The 20,401-nt window shown below is 49.1% G+C and overlaps 1 protein-coding gene across 1 annotated transcript in view; it reads right to left on the bottom strand.

Moving 5' to 3' along the window:
- Nucleotides 1-20,401, bottom strand: part of DHX32 (DEAH-box helicase 32 (putative)) — a 50,856-nt gene that overhangs the window by 745 nt on the left and 29,710 nt on the right. Inside the window, exons 4-11 of the mRNA XM_028119958.2 lie at nucleotides 19,946-20,318; nucleotides 14,578-14,823; nucleotides 13,199-13,298; nucleotides 12,953-13,111; nucleotides 4,838-5,029; nucleotides 3,882-4,031; nucleotides 2,146-2,333; nucleotides 824-1,005 (exon numbers count right to left, since the gene is read on the bottom strand). Of these exons, the coding sequence (XP_027975759.1) occupies nucleotides 824-1,005; nucleotides 2,146-2,333; nucleotides 3,882-4,031; nucleotides 4,838-5,029; nucleotides 12,953-13,111; nucleotides 13,199-13,298; nucleotides 14,578-14,823; nucleotides 19,946-20,318 (1,590 nt within the window). The remainder of the gene's footprint in view (nucleotides 1-823; nucleotides 1,006-2,145; nucleotides 2,334-3,881; nucleotides 4,032-4,837; nucleotides 5,030-12,952; nucleotides 13,112-13,198; nucleotides 13,299-14,577; nucleotides 14,824-19,945; nucleotides 20,319-20,401) is intronic.

The following is a 20,401-nucleotide window of genomic DNA, read 5'->3' as shown; positions in this document are numbered from 1 at the left end:
GTGTTATGCTACACAGTGGGTGATGCCCAGCACAACATGGGAAAGATCACATCAGGTGTTCCAGAGAACTGCCTCTCTGTCTTATTAAGTAATACCACTCCCCATCCAGCTACTAGTTTTGGTTCCTGCCTTGAACATCACTGTCCAGATAGGAGTGTACGTTCAGGTGAACCCACATCTGCAGTGGCCCCAAACGACTGCTCTTCATTCTCACTATTGCCCCCTGCAGTTCACTCTCGAAGCCACCGGAGTCATCTTTAAAAGTCTATACGGAAAGATGTTACTCCTGCTTAAAACTCTCGAATTCTTTCGTACTGCGCTTAGGATAAATTCCAGACCCTCATGTGGCCCATAAGCCCTATACCTCTGGTACCCGCCTGCCTCCCTGATCCCTTCCCCACTGGCCCTAGCTTTGGGGCACGTCTGTTCTGAGAGGGCCTTCCTCAAGGTCTGCACCTGCAAACACTATTTCTCTACAGCTTTTTGTTCCTTTTAAGAGGCACTATGCTGTTAAATATTTCCACACTTTTTTTTTTTTTTTTAAGTAATCTCTATAACCAACATGGGGCTCAAACTCATGATCCCGAGATTAAGCATCTGAGGCTCCACCAACTGAGCCAGCCAGGAGCCCCTTTGCATGGTATGTCATTTATGTTGTGATCCCAAAGAGAGGAACATTTAGATCAGGGAAACCATAAGTAGGTACACTCAGTATAAATTAAAATGGTGCCGGCGTAACCTAACTGAAAATGTAATAAAAGCCAAATGTGTGATTTACTCAAGTATGAGCTGGAAAGAACTCCCTTTTTCCTATTAAACTTACAGTTCAGGAGAGATTTCTGAGGTAATCCTGATGTAGTTGTTCTCAGATATGCTGAACTTGTGGAAGAGAACCCACTCTGGCATTTTCTTGGTGATGGAGTAACCGGACAGGGGATGCAGCTGAGCAACTTGCTTATGTGTTAGCATTAAGTAGTTACCGGACCCGTCCACATCCCGTGCAATCTACAAGGTAGAGTTTTTAAGAAAAAAGATTTTGTGTTAATATGGAGATCAATAGACAAAAATGTTTCAAAAATTCCAAAGTACTTTGTTCAAAATAGTAAAAATTACACATTTGCCACCCATGTTTCCTATTTTCAGATGTAGAAAATAAGCTAAAAACAGGTTTTGCCCAAAACTTTGAGACAGTGATGATGACGTTACTAACTTCGGTAACTTCAGGGCAGTGGGTGGAGAACAGCTAGAGACGTTAATGTGCGGGCGTGAACGCTAGCACGCCACCTGCCACACGGCGGGCAGCATGCCCAGATGTCGGGTGCTTTATGCCGGCTGTGTTAGCTCGGTTAGTACAGGAGCACTGATGCAGGAACCGTACTTTCTGTACATGAGGAGGAAATTCATGTTAAAATGTCATTTTTTCCTCTATTAAGATCGCTTTAGAGTGTGAGTGGCAATACCACAGTTTCTCTGACCGTGACATGAAGAACGTGCTTCCTTCCCCAATGTGCTTTAATTTAGGGGAGCTGCATTAGACAGCCTTCATTTAGGGGATGAAGCAAATGAGACATTACCTTTATTTCTTGGGTATTGGTATCACCGGTTAAATGTGAACGAATTCACAAACCAGTGAGATGAGGGACTGTATCTGATGCTCAGCAAAAGAGCGAGTTCCTAACTTTCCCTCTGTGATAAAAGAAAGGCCTTCTGTCCTTTTGAACAAAGTGAACATACTCTGGCTTAGCCCTTCAATGCCCTTGAGGGGAAGTACATTTAAATACTAAACCTTGGGGCACTTGGTTGGCTCAGATGGTTAAGCGTCTGCCTTCGGCTCAGGTCATGATCCCAGGGTCCTGGGATCAAGCCCCGCATCGGGCTCCCTGCTCAGCGGGGAGCCTGCTTCTCCTCCCCCACTCCCCCTGCTTGTGTTCCCTCTCTCGCTGTCTCTGTCAAATAAATAAAATCTTTACAAATACATACATACATACTACTGTATCTTTAGTAACACAGAAGGTTTTCAGTTTTATTTAAAGTTGACACCAATAAAAGAATCCTCCTAGGTGAGAACTTCCTGAAAGACCGTCCCGAACACGTGACATTCCGGAAAGACCAAACTGAAGGCTGCCATCCCATCCCCATTCTCACCTGCATGAAGTAACCGGACAGGAGAGCCTTCTTTATGTTCAGAGCGTTTTCCTTTGAGCCAAAAGCAGGTTCTGCACAGGGGAGCTCAATTCGCTTGACAATTTCTAAGAGTTCAGCTCGGATAATGTCTGCCATCCTGAGAGCACAGCAGTTGAGGAAGTAATCATGACACCACTTTTCAACACAGTCTGGGAGGGAAAGAAGAAGAAAAGATGATTTGCCATAAGCTGTAAGAGCCCCGGCCAGGAAGGAGCTGTGGTCTCTGTGTCCTCGGCCCGCCTCGCCTCAAGAGGAGGTCACGTGAGTGGGCGGGAGGGAGGCCGCAGGCACATGGGCTGGCTGGCAGCACCTGCCCTGGCCGCGGGGCTTCTGGAAGCCCAGTGAACTGTGGGCGCAGCATGTTCTGGTGCCGACCAGTGTAGCCCCCTTCATCGGCAGCTCTGAAGGGAGACAGAAGGTGTCTCTGACCGTTTGTCTCATGTAAGAACAGCGAGGATGTACACGGCCACAGCATTTACTCAAACTAGGAGGGGCCGGTCTACAGTAGAAGTTCCCCTGAGCCATGAAAATACCTCAACATGTTTATAAGAAAAGGATTACTACTAGGCTGATTTGGGAATTCTGTTAAGGTCATCTACCGCTCTAGCTGTAAATTTTATATTAAAATTCAGTCATCTGGTTCAGTTTGAAGTTAATGCTTTCTTGCTACCCGTAGTTACTTAGGATGGACCTGGAGTTCTGCCTTGTGCTGGGAATGCACCTGGCCTCGGCACAGCAGGGAGGAGACCCCGGTTGACCCTGTCCTGTGCCCTCAGGCCTCCTTAGCAACAAGAGCATGTACTTGGGCAAACAATGGCACCCACCGTCCTTGCTCTCAAAAGATGCCACCAAGCTCCCCCTATCCTTGCTGGCTCCACTGACTTTATCTTTTCGGCTCTGAAAAATTAACTCCCCACTCTCTATAGATCTACTGCCATTCAAACTGCTTTCATCTTTTTCAGCTCACTTTTCATCCTGTCTACCAGAGCAAAGGAGGTAAAAGATGCTTCATGGAAAACAAAGATTCCCTTGCTGGAAGGGAGCCCCTCACTGGCTGCCTTTGGAGGCCCCAGCCCACGCCTGCTGCTCTGCCCTGCCTGCCCCTCGGGATCCTCTTCCTGTCTTTAAAGCTGAGCAAGGGAGGGGTGTTTCTAGCTCCTTTTCCGTCAGGTCCCCCTCGGGGAAGTTCACACGCTCACTGTCGGCTAGCACCAGGACTTCCTCAGCTTTTCCACGTGCCCTCCCCTCCCCTCCCCTCCCCTCGGCCAAGCTCCAGTCCAGTTCTCTCCAGCCCCCCCTCAGCACACCCGCAGACTCCTTCCTAGTGTCTGAGGCGCGGGGTGGTTGGTTTGGTTTGGTTCTGAATGTCCGTATTCCCTCTCTGCCCAGGAGTGAATGTGGATGTTAGGGAAAGCACAAAACACAGCTCTGACCCCAGGGCACTTGGAGATGGCAGTTCCTTTCTTCCCCGACCCTGGAGGGTGGGAGCTGTGCCGTGCAAGTCTCTGTGGCCCCATGTCATCCATGCCCGACCTGGCTGAGCGCTGGGGTTCCAACGCACGGCAGCAAGCGCTGTTGGGCCCTCAAGCGCCAGCCCCTCGAGTGACCAACAGGGCTAGAGAAGGGTGAACAACTCAGCTTTCTTTGGGGAAGGGAAAGTGGAAATTAGTTCCTCCGAATCACAAGCATTCACTTACTTTCACTGGCAGAGTTCAGAGCTATGTCTTGGTAGGCCTTGTAAATGTTGATGAGGGTGAAGTGATCTCCTTCGGGATGTAAAAACGTCTTCCAACAAGTCAAGGCAGCCTCCTCAGCTCCATGTGGCAGATTCGAGAAGCAGTTGGGAGCTTTAAGATGCAAAAGGTCACAAGGTCAGCGAGACTGGAGACTTCTGACCTGAGCACAACACGCAGAGGGAAGGGCTCACTGCTGTGTGTCTAGAACCACTCCTGTCTATTTCTCTGAATAAATGTTATTCTTGCTTACGTAGACATCAGAGAGATTTAGGGTATTATTGTGTTTTTGTCCCTGTTTATGTTTGCCTCTGTCCGGTATAGTGAGTCCCCTGCTGGTACCACAGTCAGAGCAGGGGGCCCCCGGGGACTGGAGCCACTCAGAGGCCCAGCCACAGCCTTTGGCCTGAGCTGCCAGTAAAAGAATACATTAAAACACAGAAAGCAAGAAGAATGAAGGAGGTAGGAAGTACAAACAGAAACACGTAACTCTTTGGGGAAGAACACTTCTAGTGACACATTTTTCTTTCAATGTCTGAGAAATTCACTGGATTTTGATTTTTTTCATATTAAGATAATTCATGGGGCGCCCGGGTGGCTCAGTTGTTAAGCGTCTGCCTTCGGCTCGGGTCATGATCCCAGGTCGAGCCCCGCATCGGGCTCCCTGCTCAGGGGGAAGCCTGCTTCTCCCTCTCCCACTCCCCCTGCTCTCTCTCTTTCTCTGTCAAATAAAATCTTACCAAAAAAAAAAATCGTCTTTCTACCTTTTAAATCTATTAAAGTACTTAATTATCACTTTAAAGGGTTAAATGAATTGGTCAAAGTCTGTTAGGTTCTTAAAATATTTCAAACGGATCTCACTTAAACCTAGACCCGGGACAGACTGACAGCACAAAGGAGCCGTGCTCCCAGAGGAGTACCTGTCACCATGGCCGCGATTGTCAGCATCTCCTCCACACAGTCAAATTCACAGGATGCGAGGATAGACTTTGAGAGCTGTGGGTCAAGAGGAAACTCCGACATGATGATCCCAAACTCCGAGAGATTCCCATCATTGTCCAGTGCGGCCAGGTAATCCAAGTCTTCCAGAGCCTGCATCAGACTTTCCGGGGCTAGCAGAGCAAAAAATCATCACCCATCTCCTAGAATCAAGATGGAGTGACAAGTCCTGGGCCTCCCCTCCCATATGAAACAACCAAACAGTGGGCAAGACATGTGAAGTGACAGTTTGCAAGACAAAGAACGTCAGGCAGTGAAGGACAGTGATTCCTGAGAGGGGGACGCTAATGAGGTGAGCGCCATGACTGCCCAGTGTAAGGCCTTGAAAGAGTTTCCCGGCTCCAGGGCCAGAAGTGGACCCAGAAGTGGAAGTTTCCCGACTGCTGGGAGTTATGAAGATGGTGCGGAGGGTCCAAGGAGGCTAAGGTGGCCAGAGCTTGCAGGTGGGACTACCTGACGGCAGAGAGCCATACAGAGACAGGACTCGGAAGATCCACAAAAGGTCTCCTCGATTCGTCAGCGGAGCACGCGGAAGAAACTATGTCGGGTCACAGAACCATCCAGATGATTAGAGGGACAGTGCCGGGTGCCCACACGGGATCTAGGATACTGCCCACTTCTACCCACTGGGCTGGGAAATCGCACAGTTTATGGGGCCCCGGGTAGGAGAAGCAGAAGGGAAGAACCCCCCCCAGCCCCACCCCACCCCTGATCTCCAGTGCCAGCTAACAGATCCTAAAACCAGGACCTGAAAGGATCATCCTGCAACCCAGGATAAAGGTCAAAAGTATTTATAGGAACACAAAATATCCAATACCCAACACGGCAAAATGTACAATGTCTGGCATCCAATAAATTACGTAGAGGCATGAAGAGCAAGAAAATACAGTCCCATAATAAAGAGAAAAGTTAATCAGCTGAAACTGACCCAGAACCCGAAGAGATGACAGAAGTAGCAGGCGAGGGTGTTTAAGAGTTACCTGCCAGTGCAAGTAAGGGCAGAGGGCTGATTTCCCCCAGATCTGTATTTCTTAAGTTTATAGAACATCAGTAATGGTGTGGTGTTCATCATATATGCTTAATCCCCACCAAAAAAGATAATCCATTTGTTCAAAGCAAGGTATTCCCCTTGCCCTTGCAGAGTAAGATGAGATTGATAAATAGGTGTGTTTTTCACCCGTCCGGCAGGTGGTACAGCAGTAAAGGCCACACGAAGAAGCAAACCACACAGTATTAAGCTGCTGTCTGTTGTTCTACCCCAGACACTGAAGGATTTCCGAGCACCTCCAGATCGCTTTCACTTGTCTCAACTCTAGCAGATGCCTTGTGAGCAGCGGATGAATGCAATGGGGACCCAAGCAGCAATTTCACCTACTTGCATCAGGGAGTTCAATGTAACAAATAGTAAAAATTTTCTTATTTGCTGTTCAAACACTGACCGCTAAGCTACTTACCAAATTTCAGCCCAACTGTGTAACTCAAAAGCCAGTCACCCACTCAGATTTGCTACAATCCCCTCATTGCTAACGAGACGCCGTGAAAACAACAGGAGAAACCACTGCTGTGGATGGAGAAATGGCTCGCCAATGGCGGTGTGCGGTTCGTCAAGTCTCTAGTCCCTTCGCTGCAGAAGAGCAGAGCAGGTAACAGGCCTGATCTCAACCTGAGACACATCAGTCGCAAGCAGAAGATCAGTTCTGGAAAAGCAGGTGTCAGGGCTGCAAGAGGCTCTAAGAAGGTAGCCCCCTGCGAACCTGCCTGGACTCCAGACACCGCTGAACGACCTGGAGCACAGCTTTAATCCCCGCCTGGGAGAGAAGAACTTTAACTTCCCTATTGCTTTCGAATTCTCTCACTGAGATTTAACACTGAGCAGCGCAGGGCTCCCAGGAGATTCCTGTCCTTCCCCACGTTCTGCCCCCTCAGTCCTGCCTGGGTGCTGGCATGGAGCACCGGTGTGGTGCTCTCGCTCCTTCTTGGGACATCCCTGGGCAAAGAGGAGACCTTGAGAAGCCACGGTCCCGGGAAGGAGACAGATGGGCTATTTAGAAAAAAAAAAAAAAGTCTGCGAGTTCTCTCAGTGAGCCATGAAATGAAGGAACAGCTGACCTGCTGGCGAAGGTGCGAGACGCAGTCATAGAAACACACATCTCAGATTAAACACAGTAGGAGGGGGTTGCAAGCACAAACTTAATTACTGAAAACTGTTTAGAAACCAATTTCTATAAATCAGCTGCGTTATAACTTACAGGATCTTTGGCAATTGTCCCCGTAAGCATTTGGCTCTGCAGCTGGGCTCTGTCCCCAAAGGGCACCTAACTCCTCGTTTTTATGCCCTGCTGCTCAGTTGGCTGCACACAGGATTACAAAATAATTTCCTAATTCTGCTCCTGTCCTAACACCAGAAAAGAAGAGGATGTTCTTGCGGTTTTATTATATCAGAAGGAACAAGTTAATGAATATAGATTAGACAGGTGAAGGAACAATAATAAATAACTGAATAGGATTTGCTAATATTATGTCCACACTTTAAGACATCTCCCCAGTGTGGCTCATAAAACGGTCTTAGCTAAACAGCAGAAGGGTTTAGATGAGGCTCTTCACAGCAGCGTCGTTTAAGTGCGAGCCGTGGGAAACAGTGCTAATAAATGTCGCGCAGGAGCAGAACCGGGGAGGGGGTGTCTCTTGGTCAGCAGTCCCCACGGTTGATTCCTCTCTTTCCCAAGACCCCTTAACCTACTCTCTAACCAATAAGGATACAGGATTAAGGTTCGGTTGGCGTCGCTAGAGTTGGAAAGGATCTGAGAGATGGGGGGCCTCCACTGGTCACCAGGAGAGACGCGTTTTCAGCGCCATACCCACGGCAAGGTGACTCCTTAGGGGTAGGAGAAGACCCTTTTGTCCCCAGCCTTGCCGTGGACGGGGTTCTCAGGCTGCAGCACGAGGCAGGGGCAGCCTGGGCCCTATGAGCTTACCGCTCCGTGCCATGCCCTGCAAGGACACCCTGGAAGACCAGAGAGCCACTGGCACCTCCCGTCACTCCCGCCCAGCCCAGGCCTAGGAAGGGACTAAGGGGAAGAAGGCAGCGGAGTCCATCTCCAGGGGCTGCCTTGCTGGCTGTTGGTTAGTGGACTTATTTCCTTCTAAGGATAACACTCAACTCATTCACTCACTTCCTCTCCCTCGCAAGCCACATGTGAGTGTCTTGTGATCTTGGCATTTGCAAGGCCCCAGGAGCAGGGACACACGTGGGCAGACGGGCCCAACCTTGGCCCTCCTGGAGCTGGAGGTCTTAGGAGGGAGACCCACATACAAACCAACGACCAATTTCCAGTGTCCGGAGATGCAATTTTACCCGACTGGCCTCTTCTCAAGGAAGTGCACCCCCACTCCTAGAGAAGCACGATTTTGTAGCACGTGACCACCTCCCAGACTACCGCTAGCCTCCAGACACGGCTGCCTGGGTCAGGGTGGGCCCTGCTCAACCCGAGCCAGCGACGCTCTACGTTGGGGGCGGGTTTTGGAGTCTGGATCAAGAGAAGCTGAGGGGTTTCCAGGGGCTGACTTGGGACATTGTAAGGCCTGGAGAACACAGCTGAGATTCTGCCATGAGAAGTGACGAGACAGAGCAAAGGAAAAGAACCAAGAGACCCAGAGATGAGACACCATTTGCCAAGGTTGTTCAAGTCTCTGTTTTCTTAAGTGTTCCTGAGGCTCGACTTCCTTCTCACCCTGGATTTCACAGCACACCCCAATTTCCTTATGATCCTTCACTTGTGTTTATGCTAGTGTGAACCGCATTGCTGGCACTCATGTCCAGAGGAATTCTAACTAATACACCACAGCATAATAATTCAAGTGCCGCTAGAGCTTAGAAAAGGTAGGGGCCAAGCTGGCCTATGGAAGGAACAAGAACGGCCGCCCTCAAAGCTCTCACCGTGTGCCAGGTACTTGCTTTCATCACACACACATGGAGAAAGACGACAGAGAGAAATAAAGTCACAGCTTGAGAGGACGAAAGAAAAAAGGAAGTTTCTGGCCCCAACTGGTTTGAGGACTGGGACTTGGGCATGGTGCACGGTGCACAGAAGGGAGACACTGAGGAATCAGGAGATGGCTCTGGGCTGACGGTGTAGACTCTAAAGTCTTGGGACTTCTAGGAAACGGGTTTAAGAGTTTGGCTCTGAGGAGGGCAGGCAGGCTTCTGTTTCCCCAGATTTCAAAGGACATGCTCATAAAGCCTGGCAATTGCCTAACCTCGCCCCCTACACACTATACACAGCACTTCGGCATAAATCATCTCCTGTGAGCCTCTAGGAGCCCCTGACACGAGAGGGCACACACTGCATCCTCATGCCACAGATGAGGAAAAGCTAAGTGACGTGCCAGAGACACAGGCCTCGGCAGCCTGTCTCCGCAGCTACACGACGGGGACGGGGGCCCAGGCCTTTGCACCTGCTGTGTGTCTTCTGGCTCCAAGCCGACGCTCTGCTGTGAGCGGCCTGGGGCCGCCTCCCAACGCCTGCAGCTCCGCATCTGCTTCTCACACGGTGAAAACTGCCCTTTGTAGGGACTCTGCCGCTCAGGGCCTACAGGCCTGTCCCGGGGCTCAGGTAGGAGTCACACAGGTGGGGGCAGCTACAGGATTTACTATGTGCCAGTCACATAAATGGATTTATACTGACAACTCTGTGAACCAATTGCTTTGATTATGCTCACATTCAGATGAAGAAACTGAGGCCCGAGGGGGTGACACAATGCCGGATGTGACACGGGAGTGGGGGGCCGGGACCAGAGCCCTGGCAGTCTGCTTGGGAGCCCGAGCTCCCTAGTGCAGCCCCTCACCCGGGGCCCCTCTGCCGGTGGGCTGAGCCGGCCCGCCCCCACGGCCCGTTCCCACGGCTTCATTATCAACAGCGTCCCCTTCTGCCCTCCAACGTCCTGGCCTGGAGAATGAGTCCCGTGCTCATGGGACCCATGAAGAGCCTCAGGCGAGCGAATCAAGAGCTGAAAATGCTTCCATTCTGTGCCTTCTAAAATCTCTCCCATTCTCTTCACTGAAGAAAAAGTACTTTGTGCTTCTTTTCCACACTCCCACCCCGCCGCCTGAATACAGCAACAAACTCTGCAAGTGCGACCGTCACTGACACAGGCACCTAGACGGGGGCTTCCTGCCCGTGTGGCATCGGCCTCTCTGCTCACCTACGGGGCTGTCGGGAGAGCTGGGGGGGGGGGGGGGCGGCCGGCAGCCGGTGGGGGGTGGGGCGGCGAGGCCGGCTGCGAGCACCAGCTCTTGCACGTGGCATCCGCAGCCCCTTCTGCCCCTGCTCTCCTCTGAGTACAGACTGTCACATTTAAAGACCGTTTTGCAAACCCCGAAGCAAAATACCCCATTTCCAGTGATGCAGAGACAAGGAGAGGCACTTCGCCAGTGTGCACACAAACGAGGCTTTCCTGTGGCAGATGGGATTCCAGAAGATCCTGACTCTTCTGGGGAACTTCCTGCAGCATCACCGCAGCTCAAGCCCCCGCAGCATCTCTGATTCCCTCGTTCTGCCGACTCCCAACACTGGCCTCCGCGGCCGTGATGTGATTCTGCCCCGGCGTTCTGGCCCGCCTCCTCGAGTGCTCGGTCTCGTCCTGCACGCCACGTCTGGCAAGTCTGTGTGCGGGTTCATTCTTCCCGGATCATTCCAAAGCCAGTCGTCTCACCCACATGAGCTCTGCATCCAGACACAGAGGTAACATTTGGTGCAGGCTGGTACGTGTCAGCTAGTTTGTCCCCAGTTTCGGTGTAGGTGCCATTGCTTCCCAGAAGGAAACGTGCTCAGTTGACCCTGGGCACCCTGATCCACATCAACAGTGATGGTGTCGCTCGTGATGGAGGTCAATCTTCAGCACCAGGGAAGAAAATACAATGGATTCTTTTTTTCCTTTTTTAAGAGATCTTTATCAAGGGAGTTCAGTGAATAGCCTGTAGCCTAGTTATGCCAAATTCATTTTCACATGGCTCATGAATCCTGAAAAGGGTAACAGGTTTGCTGCATTTGCGTATTTCAGTGGTAAGTTGAGTTAAATGCACCAGCTGCAAGCATCATCTTTTTTTCCTCCTAAAATGATGAGCCAGAGTGACTCCACAGTTAGCTTTTCCCCTAGCACAGCAGAACACAGTTCTGTGTGTACTGTCAGGAGACAACAATAAGCCACTGCCCTAACCTCGGTCCCCGGTGACCAGCTCCGGGCCTAAGCAGTGCAGCCGGGGCCACCGGGGGGACGCAGGGTTCTGGGCACTGCTGTGCTTTGCTGTCCGCTTCTCCCTTCAAGGCAAGCTCACCAAACAGCCACTGTCCACAGCCAAGAAGATGCCTGGGGCGTCCACAAGTGCTGATTCTGGGCCTAAGAGATGAGCGGTGGAGCTGGGGCAGCCATTTTCCCAAAAACGAAGCATGTTTCTTCAGAGCTTGGTCTCTGGAAGGTCTCTGCAGGGGTTACTGTGGCCAACCGGCCTCCCGCAAAGTTGTCCAAAGCTCTGAGGTCACAGGAGAAACCCGAGAGATGGGGGCACATGGCAGAGACCCTCACTTTCTTCCTCAGCGGTCAGGACACATGGGAGAGGAGGGGGTGGCTGGAAAGTGATGGGACGGAGGGAATGCGGCCACCAGCACCGCCGGCCTGCCTGGGCCCCCGGCCCCCACCCCTGTCTAGCTCGCCACAGTTCCCGCGGCGGGGGCGGGGGGGAGGGGGGCGGCAGTGGAAGGCATCCCTTCCTGTTGAAGCCCCGGCAGGCAGCACTCAGCAAGCCGCATCTGAGCCGCCCCTGCCGGCTCGGGGGTGGGGTGCTGGAGGTCTGGGGGTGCGGTGGAGAAGCACCAGAGAACTTCCCTAAGGAAAAGAGGGCACAGATGACTGGGAGAGATGTTTAGGCCCATGGGGCTCTGGTGTGTTTAAGGAGACACTCGAGCAGAGTGTTCACCTTCTCTGTGTATGTGACCTGATTTCTGTGACTCGGTTTCCTCATCCGTAAAATGGAGCGAATCAGAGCATTTGCCTCAGAGGCTTGTTGCAGCTTTGAACAACTATGTCCCACTACTGGCCGTACAGAGGGTACTGCTGTTCTGAGAGGACAGGTAGATGTTTAAATGGACAAGAACAAGGAGAGCATTTGCTACTTTCAGCCTTTCTTTGCCGGTTGACTGCTGACGTTTTAAACTCCATAGCCAGCATCACCCCCCAGACATTGCGGGCAGAACGGAAGCAGCGCTTGCCCACCAGGTAGGAGAAGCCAACTGGGAACGAGCGAGAAGGCGGGAGGCTAAGAAGAGAAGGTCCCGGCTTCCCTTCCCGAGGTGAGCATGTGGCGGGGCCGCCCCACACACCGCTGAAGCCGCCCGCCCCGTGCTTTCTCGGCCTTTCCGCAGCACCCCGCTGGTGCCCCACAGAGCAGCCACCGTCCCAGCGAGGGAGGGGCGGCACTGGAGGGGAGAACGCCGGCACCTCCTGGGTGATGGGACCCACCAGAGGAGATATTCCCCCAGAGAACCGTGGCCGGCCTGTCACTAGAGTCTCAGCCCTAGGTTCGAGAACCTTACCCCTTTCACAGAAGAGCTGGACCTTAATTACAAAGGAGGGAACTTCTAGGGGTGCTCCCCGTGTGACAGAGTGATGCAGGAGGAAGGACCGTTGGCTGACACATGTCCCACCAGGAAACCTGAAAGCTGCCGGAAGTCCCCTGCCCCAGCTGCAGGCAGCCTCAGACGCCACACTCAGACAGCGGGCCCCTCAGGCCCACCCTCCTGGGCTCCAGGGTCGAACGGCAGACAATCCTCCACTGTCAGGGCAGGGATTTCTAGAGGCTTTTTAAAAAATTCCTTCAGAGAACACTTACCTCTAAAGGGAAAAATGCTTCTGTACACATGGCCGCCACCCCACGCTTGCCTGCACTGCCAAGGGCCACCTGCTCTCCGGCCTGGACCCGGACGGGAGGAAAGGAGGCCCGTCTCGGCCCCGCACCCCGCGCCCCGCGAGCGCAAAGCTACCTGGTCTATTCATGAAGTCGCAGTGGCCTAAGCCCGCGATGTCTATCCTCTTCAGGAAGAGCACCATGCTGGTGAGGTTGGCTTCCTGCATTTCCACTGGCTTCAGTGGCCGCATGTCTTTGGAAGCAAATTCCTCAGAGTACAGACAGAAGAGTTTTCCTAGAAGAAACCAAGGAGAGTGGTTTTAATGTCTCTAGGTTGCCTTCATTCAGGAGTTTGCAGCAGTTTTCGTGATTGTGGTGCTACCTGAAGACGACGAACCGAGAATCTGCTTGCGTATCTCCGCTTGGCTTTGGCTGATGGGCTGTGTGATGAGTGAGTCTGCTCTTATTCTAGGGTTGTACACCTTTAAACGGAGAGACAGCAACGTTAGCATCAGATCACTCAAGATTTCGCAGGCTCGCTGTACCGGAGGGGAGCGTGTGGTTTGCAGCACCTGGTGAAATGCTCTGCTACGGACTCATTCTCTCTGGACCATATTTATTATTGTTTCACTTGCCTTGAGAAAGAAACTGCTAGTGCCTTTACAAATGGATTTCAAGTTGTCTGCTTTCATTGTAGGTTCCATAAATATGGGACCTCTGCACCATCTCCTGAAATGCTAGCGGTGTCACTTCTCAAAGCACGACCCTGTGATGACAACACATTGGCATACACCACACGGAGGGAAGCATCATCATCGGCCGGTGCGTCTCTTCAAGGTTCTATTCGAATTGTGATCTCAGCGGTCTGACCTTGACAATATATGCCGAGCTTTTCCGGTCGTATCAGCTCAGACAAAAACTGCATATGGCACCAACAGTGCTTTTTTTTCTTACGGGGGCTTAGAGGGGGGCAAGTGATAGCCCTGGGTTCTCTGAATGGTGGACTAATTCGGTAAGAGCCCAAACTGGTTCCAAGGGAACCTTCAGAACGGTTGGAACTGCTCTGTTGCAGTAAGATACTTAGAAGACCCGGTTTCCTCGAGGGATGAAAGATACATAATCTCTAATAAGGTGAAACGGATCAATACTTGGGTAGGTTCCTTCAGTTCTAAGTGCTAGGATTTAAGTCCCAGTGTCTTTGAGACACCCTACTTCCCTTCCTCCTAATTTTCTTCTTTAAAGGTAGTTATAAAAAACATTTTTAAAACTTTAGGATAGAATTTTATCATATCAACATTAAAGCTAAAAGCTGGTAAGATTAAAGTCCATGTACTTGAAACTAATTTCTGGTAAATCACCTCAGGGAAGAGGCTAATCATTTTGATAACGGGGCTACCAAAAATACTCGGTGGATGGACTTGGCGAAAGGTTGGTTTAGGAGTCCAATAATTTGCCTTGCTAGCACCAGAGCTTAAGAAAAACCACTGACAAGGAGAACCACCATCTTTATGCTTTAGTTAGTTGTGTCTTTTCTAAAGACGTATTCCTGTGGCACCTCAATCAACTCAGTTTGGGGATTACCTACCTGCTAATGAAAGGCAGTTAACAGGTAAACAAGACTCGCAATACTTTCTCTTTCCACACAAGAGCCAATCAGAGACTCTCCAGATCCCATGCTTCATCCTCACTTCCCAGTGGACACAGTGGCAGGAACCCAAGGACAGTGATCAGCAGATGGTTTACCGACTTGACAATAATTACCTTTCTCCTTTCCACACCCACATCAATAACAAATTTGACTGTGTTGCTCCAGATCAAAGACTCTCCAGAGCTAGCAGTTAACACCACTCTCCTCTGATAAACTTGGCATCTTTTTTCTGTTTCATCATTTGGCTTGAACAATGCACATTTCTCTTTTGGATACAAAGGAATGACCACCAGCTCTCCAAGATCTGGGTTTAAGTTGGATCCTTCCTGACAGACGATTTCATAGGCTTTCTCAATATCCTAAAGTAAAAAATAACATCAGCCATGAGAATAAACATGTCACAAACTACTTTATTACTTAAAAAAATGTCTAATTAAATAAAACTATAGGTAAAAGCCACATAACGTATTTAAGGAAAGAAATACCTGTGTCGTTTATGTGAATCATTACGTGAAAAGATGTAACTGGACAAGAACAATTCTTTAGGGAAGTTAAATATAATTTATAAACAATTTCATTGCTTTTTTAAGTCCAAAATGGTTTTTCTCTTGTGAAATGCAGTACCTGTGCCTTCATGCATTTATCCTATGTTTCTAGCTTGATGCATTTTCTCAAATCCATTACCAATGGCGGGTAAACCAAAGTTATTTTCACATCAGTGATGATGCATCACTGTGCTCTGATGGTGACAGAGTAGAGAATTATAAAACCACCTCTGGATTTCCAATAAAAACATATACACATACACATTCTGTAATCAGGGTCTCTGGGTCACCCTGAAAGTTGTCTTGACCCATTAGTACTTTAAGACAGCATACGTGCAATGAAGTAGGCAGGAAATATTCACTGCTAATTCACACACCTTGGCATGATTCAGGCATTTACAAATATCCTTTTAAATTGTTTCACTGCCAAATGTATTGAAAAAAAAAAACTAAATTATTTCCCCTAAAACTATACAGAAGTAAATAGTGTCAAATGCTCAAAAGGCAAGGCATTTTAGATAGTATTTTTCTATTTCTCAAATACAACTAGTTTTTTAAGACCTCATATAAAAAAGATGTCACTTAATTCTTACACCTTTTTCACTTATGTTTCTAAAATTTCTACTTTCTTAAGGGCCCAACAAACTACCAAATGGAAGAAGCCTCATTTCATTCATTAGATTTCACTAAAATTCTAAAAAAAAAAAAGATGACTTTCCATGACCGTTCAAGTTTTAAGACCTATTTCATTTTCCAGTGCAGTAGCTCACTCACTCTCCTTCCTTCATTCATTTGCAGAAGACGGTTAACAGAAGGGTTTTGTAGACAGATCTGCCTGGAAAAATGGCATCATGGGTGAGCTGTCTGAAAGTTATTCCTGAGCCGCAGGGAGGCCCCAGGAAGCGGGGCAGAGGCCTCCACGTGAGCAGGTGTCCAGTTACATTCTTCTTTGTATGCGTCCCACAGAGGTGGCTTCCTGGGGGCAGAGGTCTACCAAGTGTAACTTGGGCAGAGTGTAACTGTTGATCATAATGAATGAAAACTTGCCGACTGGGACAACTGGAACAAACTTATAATTCTGATCATGCCACCTATGTGAGAATAGCCTGTTAGAAACTACAGGGACAGCAGGATTGTGGGCTGTGCGTCCCTGCTGCTGGCCGCAGCTTGGCCCCCCCCCAGGACATCCCCTGTTCCTCCCAGCAGGCTGCCCACAGGTGCTACTGGACTTGGAGATGGAGACGGATTCCAGCAGCGCACTTGTGAGCAATTATTTTTTTTTCTTTTTTAAGATCTTATTTATTTGACAGAGAGAAACACAGCGAGAGAGGGAACACAAGCAGAGGGAGAGGGAGAGGGAGAAGCAGGCTTCCCGCGGAGCAGGGAGCCCGATGCGGGGCTCGATCCCAGGACCCTGGGATCATGACCTGAGCTGAAGGCAGACGCTCAACGACTGAGCCACCCAGGCGCCCTGTGAGCAATTATTTTTCAAAATAAACCTTCAAGCTGCACTCAAACAGTGCAGCTTATTGTTTCTCTTATTCTCTTAGAATACTGTTAAAAGGTCATTTGGGCCGCTCATTTTTTTATTTGCTTCTAGTTACTAAACCTTTTTGTTGTAGGTGGGTTGTTGGGTTGAGTTTTGTTCCGAATGGAGAAAGAAAAAGGCATAAAAGAAATCTTCAAAAGCAAAAAAGCGGAGCAAAATAGAAATGGATGCTGTATGTGGTTGACTCCTCAGGCTCAGCTGACAGGGCTTTGAGGCCATAACCTTCAGAATTTGAAAAAAAAAAAAACAAAAACGCTCAACATACGTGTCTGGTGCTTCCAACCTCTTCCTCATTTCCTTCTTCCCCAATGGGTACAGGGCACTGACCTATGGGGGGCCTTCCTAGGAGCTCTGTAAAGCCATGGAAAGCACAAGACACACTGAAGGGAGATCCCTGGGCTCCAAACGAAAGGCCCGGAACCGCACGGAGCACTTCCCAGGAACCCTTCAACCTGACACTGCCTTTCTGGAATGGTTTAGAGGGGCACAGTCATCAGGCTGATGGGACCATAAATCTCAACTTCGTTCTCTACTTAACGTATTTCACTTTTCCAGGTTAAAAGACAGTTAGGTGATGAGGAAACTAGAAACACAGAGGGCTCAAAGCCTCGATCACGTGTGAAGACGTGGGGCAGCACGGGGCCGTGGGGACTTAATCCACAGCTGGTGAGGGGTAAGGCCAGCGCTTACAGCACATGTGAGGCACTGAGTGCTCACCGACCCAAAATGTTGCAGAGTATTTCTACAATTATAAATGTAGCTCTTAACATAAAAAATGTCAAGCAGTGCGTTTCTGTTCATGTACTTAGCTGCTTGCGTTCCTAGGACATTTAACTGCCATAGCAGATTTGAAAGTTTTATATAGAAATTAAGAAAGCTTCAAATAGTACGGGAGGAAAATGATCAATAGTGTTAACATGGATTTCAGAGCAAGGCAAATTTTCCAAAGAGACAAATTGCAAGACCACAGGAAAGAAGTTTTGTTTTTTCTTTTTCTTTTTTGTGAGAGAGAGAGAGAGAGTGTGCACAAGTGGGGGGGGGGGCATGGAGGGGAGAGGGAGAACTTTAAGCAGACTCCACACCCCCCACAGAGCCCAACATCCCACGACCCAGAGATCATGACCTAAGCCGAAGTCAGGAGCCGGATGCTTAACGGACTGAGCTACCCAGATGCCCCATGAGAGGAATATCTTAATGGTAACACTGATCGAAGTGGTAAAGAAGAAAAGAGGAACGTCCATCAGGAGACGAACTGTGTCCAGTTTGTTAGCGGGGAGGCGGGGAGAAGCAGACACCAGCTGTGGAGTTCAGAGCTGAACTGGGAGGGAAAACTGGTCTGGCAGAGGTATGCTGAAGCCAGCCTGATGGTGCCAACCCAGGCCTCTGCCGTGAGCCTGTGGACACTGGGGAGCCTCCCGCAGAGACCCCAGGACCCGGGTCAGACCTGCAGCCCCTGCCCAACATCACAAGACTATGGTTTCTTAACAGGAAATGTCTTTCTGGTCCAACTTCATGAAAGATTATATGCCTCTGTAAGCCCTGGGGTGAGACTACCAGCCTGGGTAAAAATGCATCTCCTAAAGTCTGACATTTCAGAAGTCACCACGTCATTAATTATAACTTATATTAAACTTATAAGAATCAACTACCTTTCTTAAGACCATCCACTATCCCCAATTCTGTTATGAACTTTATTTTTCAAAAATCCATTTTGGGGGGCGGCTGGGTGGCTCAGTCAGTTAAGCCCCAACTCTTGATTTCGGCTCAGATCATGGGATGGAGCCCTGTGTCAGGGTCTGCGTTCAGCATGTCTCTCTCCCTCTGCTCCCCCCTCCCCCAATCTCTCTAAAATAAAATCTTAAAAAAAAATCCATTTGGGAATTTTTGCTTACTCTGACTTGAAGAAGGACTACTCATTCTATCAGTTTTATTTATACTGCCCCCTTCCAGAAACTTAGGCCTTCTTTTCACCTAGCGACTGACTTTGACACTGGCTAATTCTGCCATTCTTCCCTTTCTCTAAGGCTTCTCCGGGTTACACTGAGAATCTTTAATCGTCCTCATAAATCCTTCTCTTGGCTGCTTAATCATTTTATTACTTTCGTCAGGACTATCTTGAATCATGCAGGATTAGGAAATGATAATAGAATAAATCACTGTAATAGGTAAAAGAAGAAATTATATAATCTATACATGAAAAATTGATAAACATGCTATAGTTATCATGTATCTGAGATTTTAAATTACTTTCTTTATGGAAGCAGGTAAAATCTGTCTAAAGTTCCTGAAGCTAAGAGGGTCAGTCATCCTTCATGCTCTGAATGTAAAACAGAATAAATACTTCTATGAGTATTTCTGAAAGCATGTGAAACTTCAGATTCTGATGGAGAGCTGAGATACTTGTCTTTGTTCAGCTGGTGGCTAAGCCAATACCAAACAACTTCCTTTTTGGTTTCTGCTTAGTCACTGGAATCACTACATATTTGGGTCATGGTCCAAAAACTAGTACTTTTACTGAGTAAGATGATGGGTAGGAAAATAAAGACCAGGAAATTAGTCTCTAAGAAGAAAGGTATAGTTCTTGAGATTGTGGAGGCTTCTGGATTCAGCCAACAGAGCACTAGAAGGGAAGTAGGGCCACTGTATAGCTGCAATTAAAAACAAAAACAAAATCCAAAGCAACCCCAAATGGCATCTTGAGGATGTAAAAGCAGTAACAGATGCTCAGTTATACATTTCGAATTGTCTGAAAACACATCTAGAATCCAAGTCAGATTTTTCTTTCATTCATCTTTTAAGAAGAGGAGCCCAGTGTAGGAAGAAAGCCTTCTGGGTATGCTATAAATTTTATCTTTCTGCCTCACACCCCACTGACTATTGTAGAAACATCTGTGGGAACTTTTTTTGTTCCTTCGCCCTAGGTCAAGTGCTTAGGGGACAGTCCTCCTCTGCGGCAAACACTCCTGGTCACACGGGAGACCACCGAGAGGGTGACGGGGGTCAGCATGCATCTTCTCTCCAAGACCATCCAAGCATGCGGGCGCAGCAGGGGCTGGGCATCTTGGGCAGCCTGAGACCCGGCCCAAGAGCTCTGGAGACCCCCACTGTGGAGTCCCGAGCACCTCCCCTGTCCCCTGCTCTCACAGCTTGTGATTTCACAGGCCCTCCCGTGTCCTCTGCTCAGAACCCGTCTTATTTACCCTGCTGGCATGGCTTCTCGAGTACTTTAAAAAAAAAAAACAAACAAAAGGTGTGTTGGAACCAAATATTCAAACAGTGAGTTGATAAATGGACACCTGGATGTTAATTATTAAAAGCTTCCCAATGAGGTTAAAAGGTTCCCCCCTAAGGAATCCGATGACTCTGTGAGGTCAGAATATGACTTACGTGTTCACAGGCCAGAAAGACTACAATGTCCCCCTTCTCACCGGACTGGTGAATTTCAAAGATAAGGCGTAAAATAGACTCAAAAGACTCCTTCTGAGCCCCGCTCAGGTACACAACCTCCACAGGGTGCTGCTTCCTCACTTCGACGAGAGGCACATTTCCGTAGTAAGAGCTGAGTTTGCTGATCAAGTGTGGCGAGGAGTTAATTATGAGCTTCAGTTCCGGGCGCGCCAGTAAAACATCCTTCAGAAGTCCGAGTAACACGTCAGTGGCGATGCTTCTTTCATGGACGTCGTCCAAGATGATGACCCCGTAGCTGCCCAAAAAAGGGCTGGACATCATCTCTCTCTGTAACATGTCATCCGTACAATACCTACGAAGAAGCAGTAGGAAAGTCAGAGGCCCTCACGAAAAGTTGGAGACTCCAACCACCACCACAAATGCCTCGGCTACACC

The sequence above is a fragment of the Eumetopias jubatus genome, unplaced genomic scaffold (genome assembly GCF_037043125.1).
Source record: "Eumetopias jubatus isolate StellerSeaLion01/CBP00866 unplaced genomic scaffold, mEumJub1_p1.0 scaffold_17, whole genome shotgun sequence".
Taxonomy (NCBI): Eukaryota; Metazoa; Chordata; class Mammalia; order Carnivora; family Otariidae; genus Eumetopias; species Eumetopias jubatus.
This window is presented reverse-complemented; position numbering and strand designations above follow the sequence as displayed.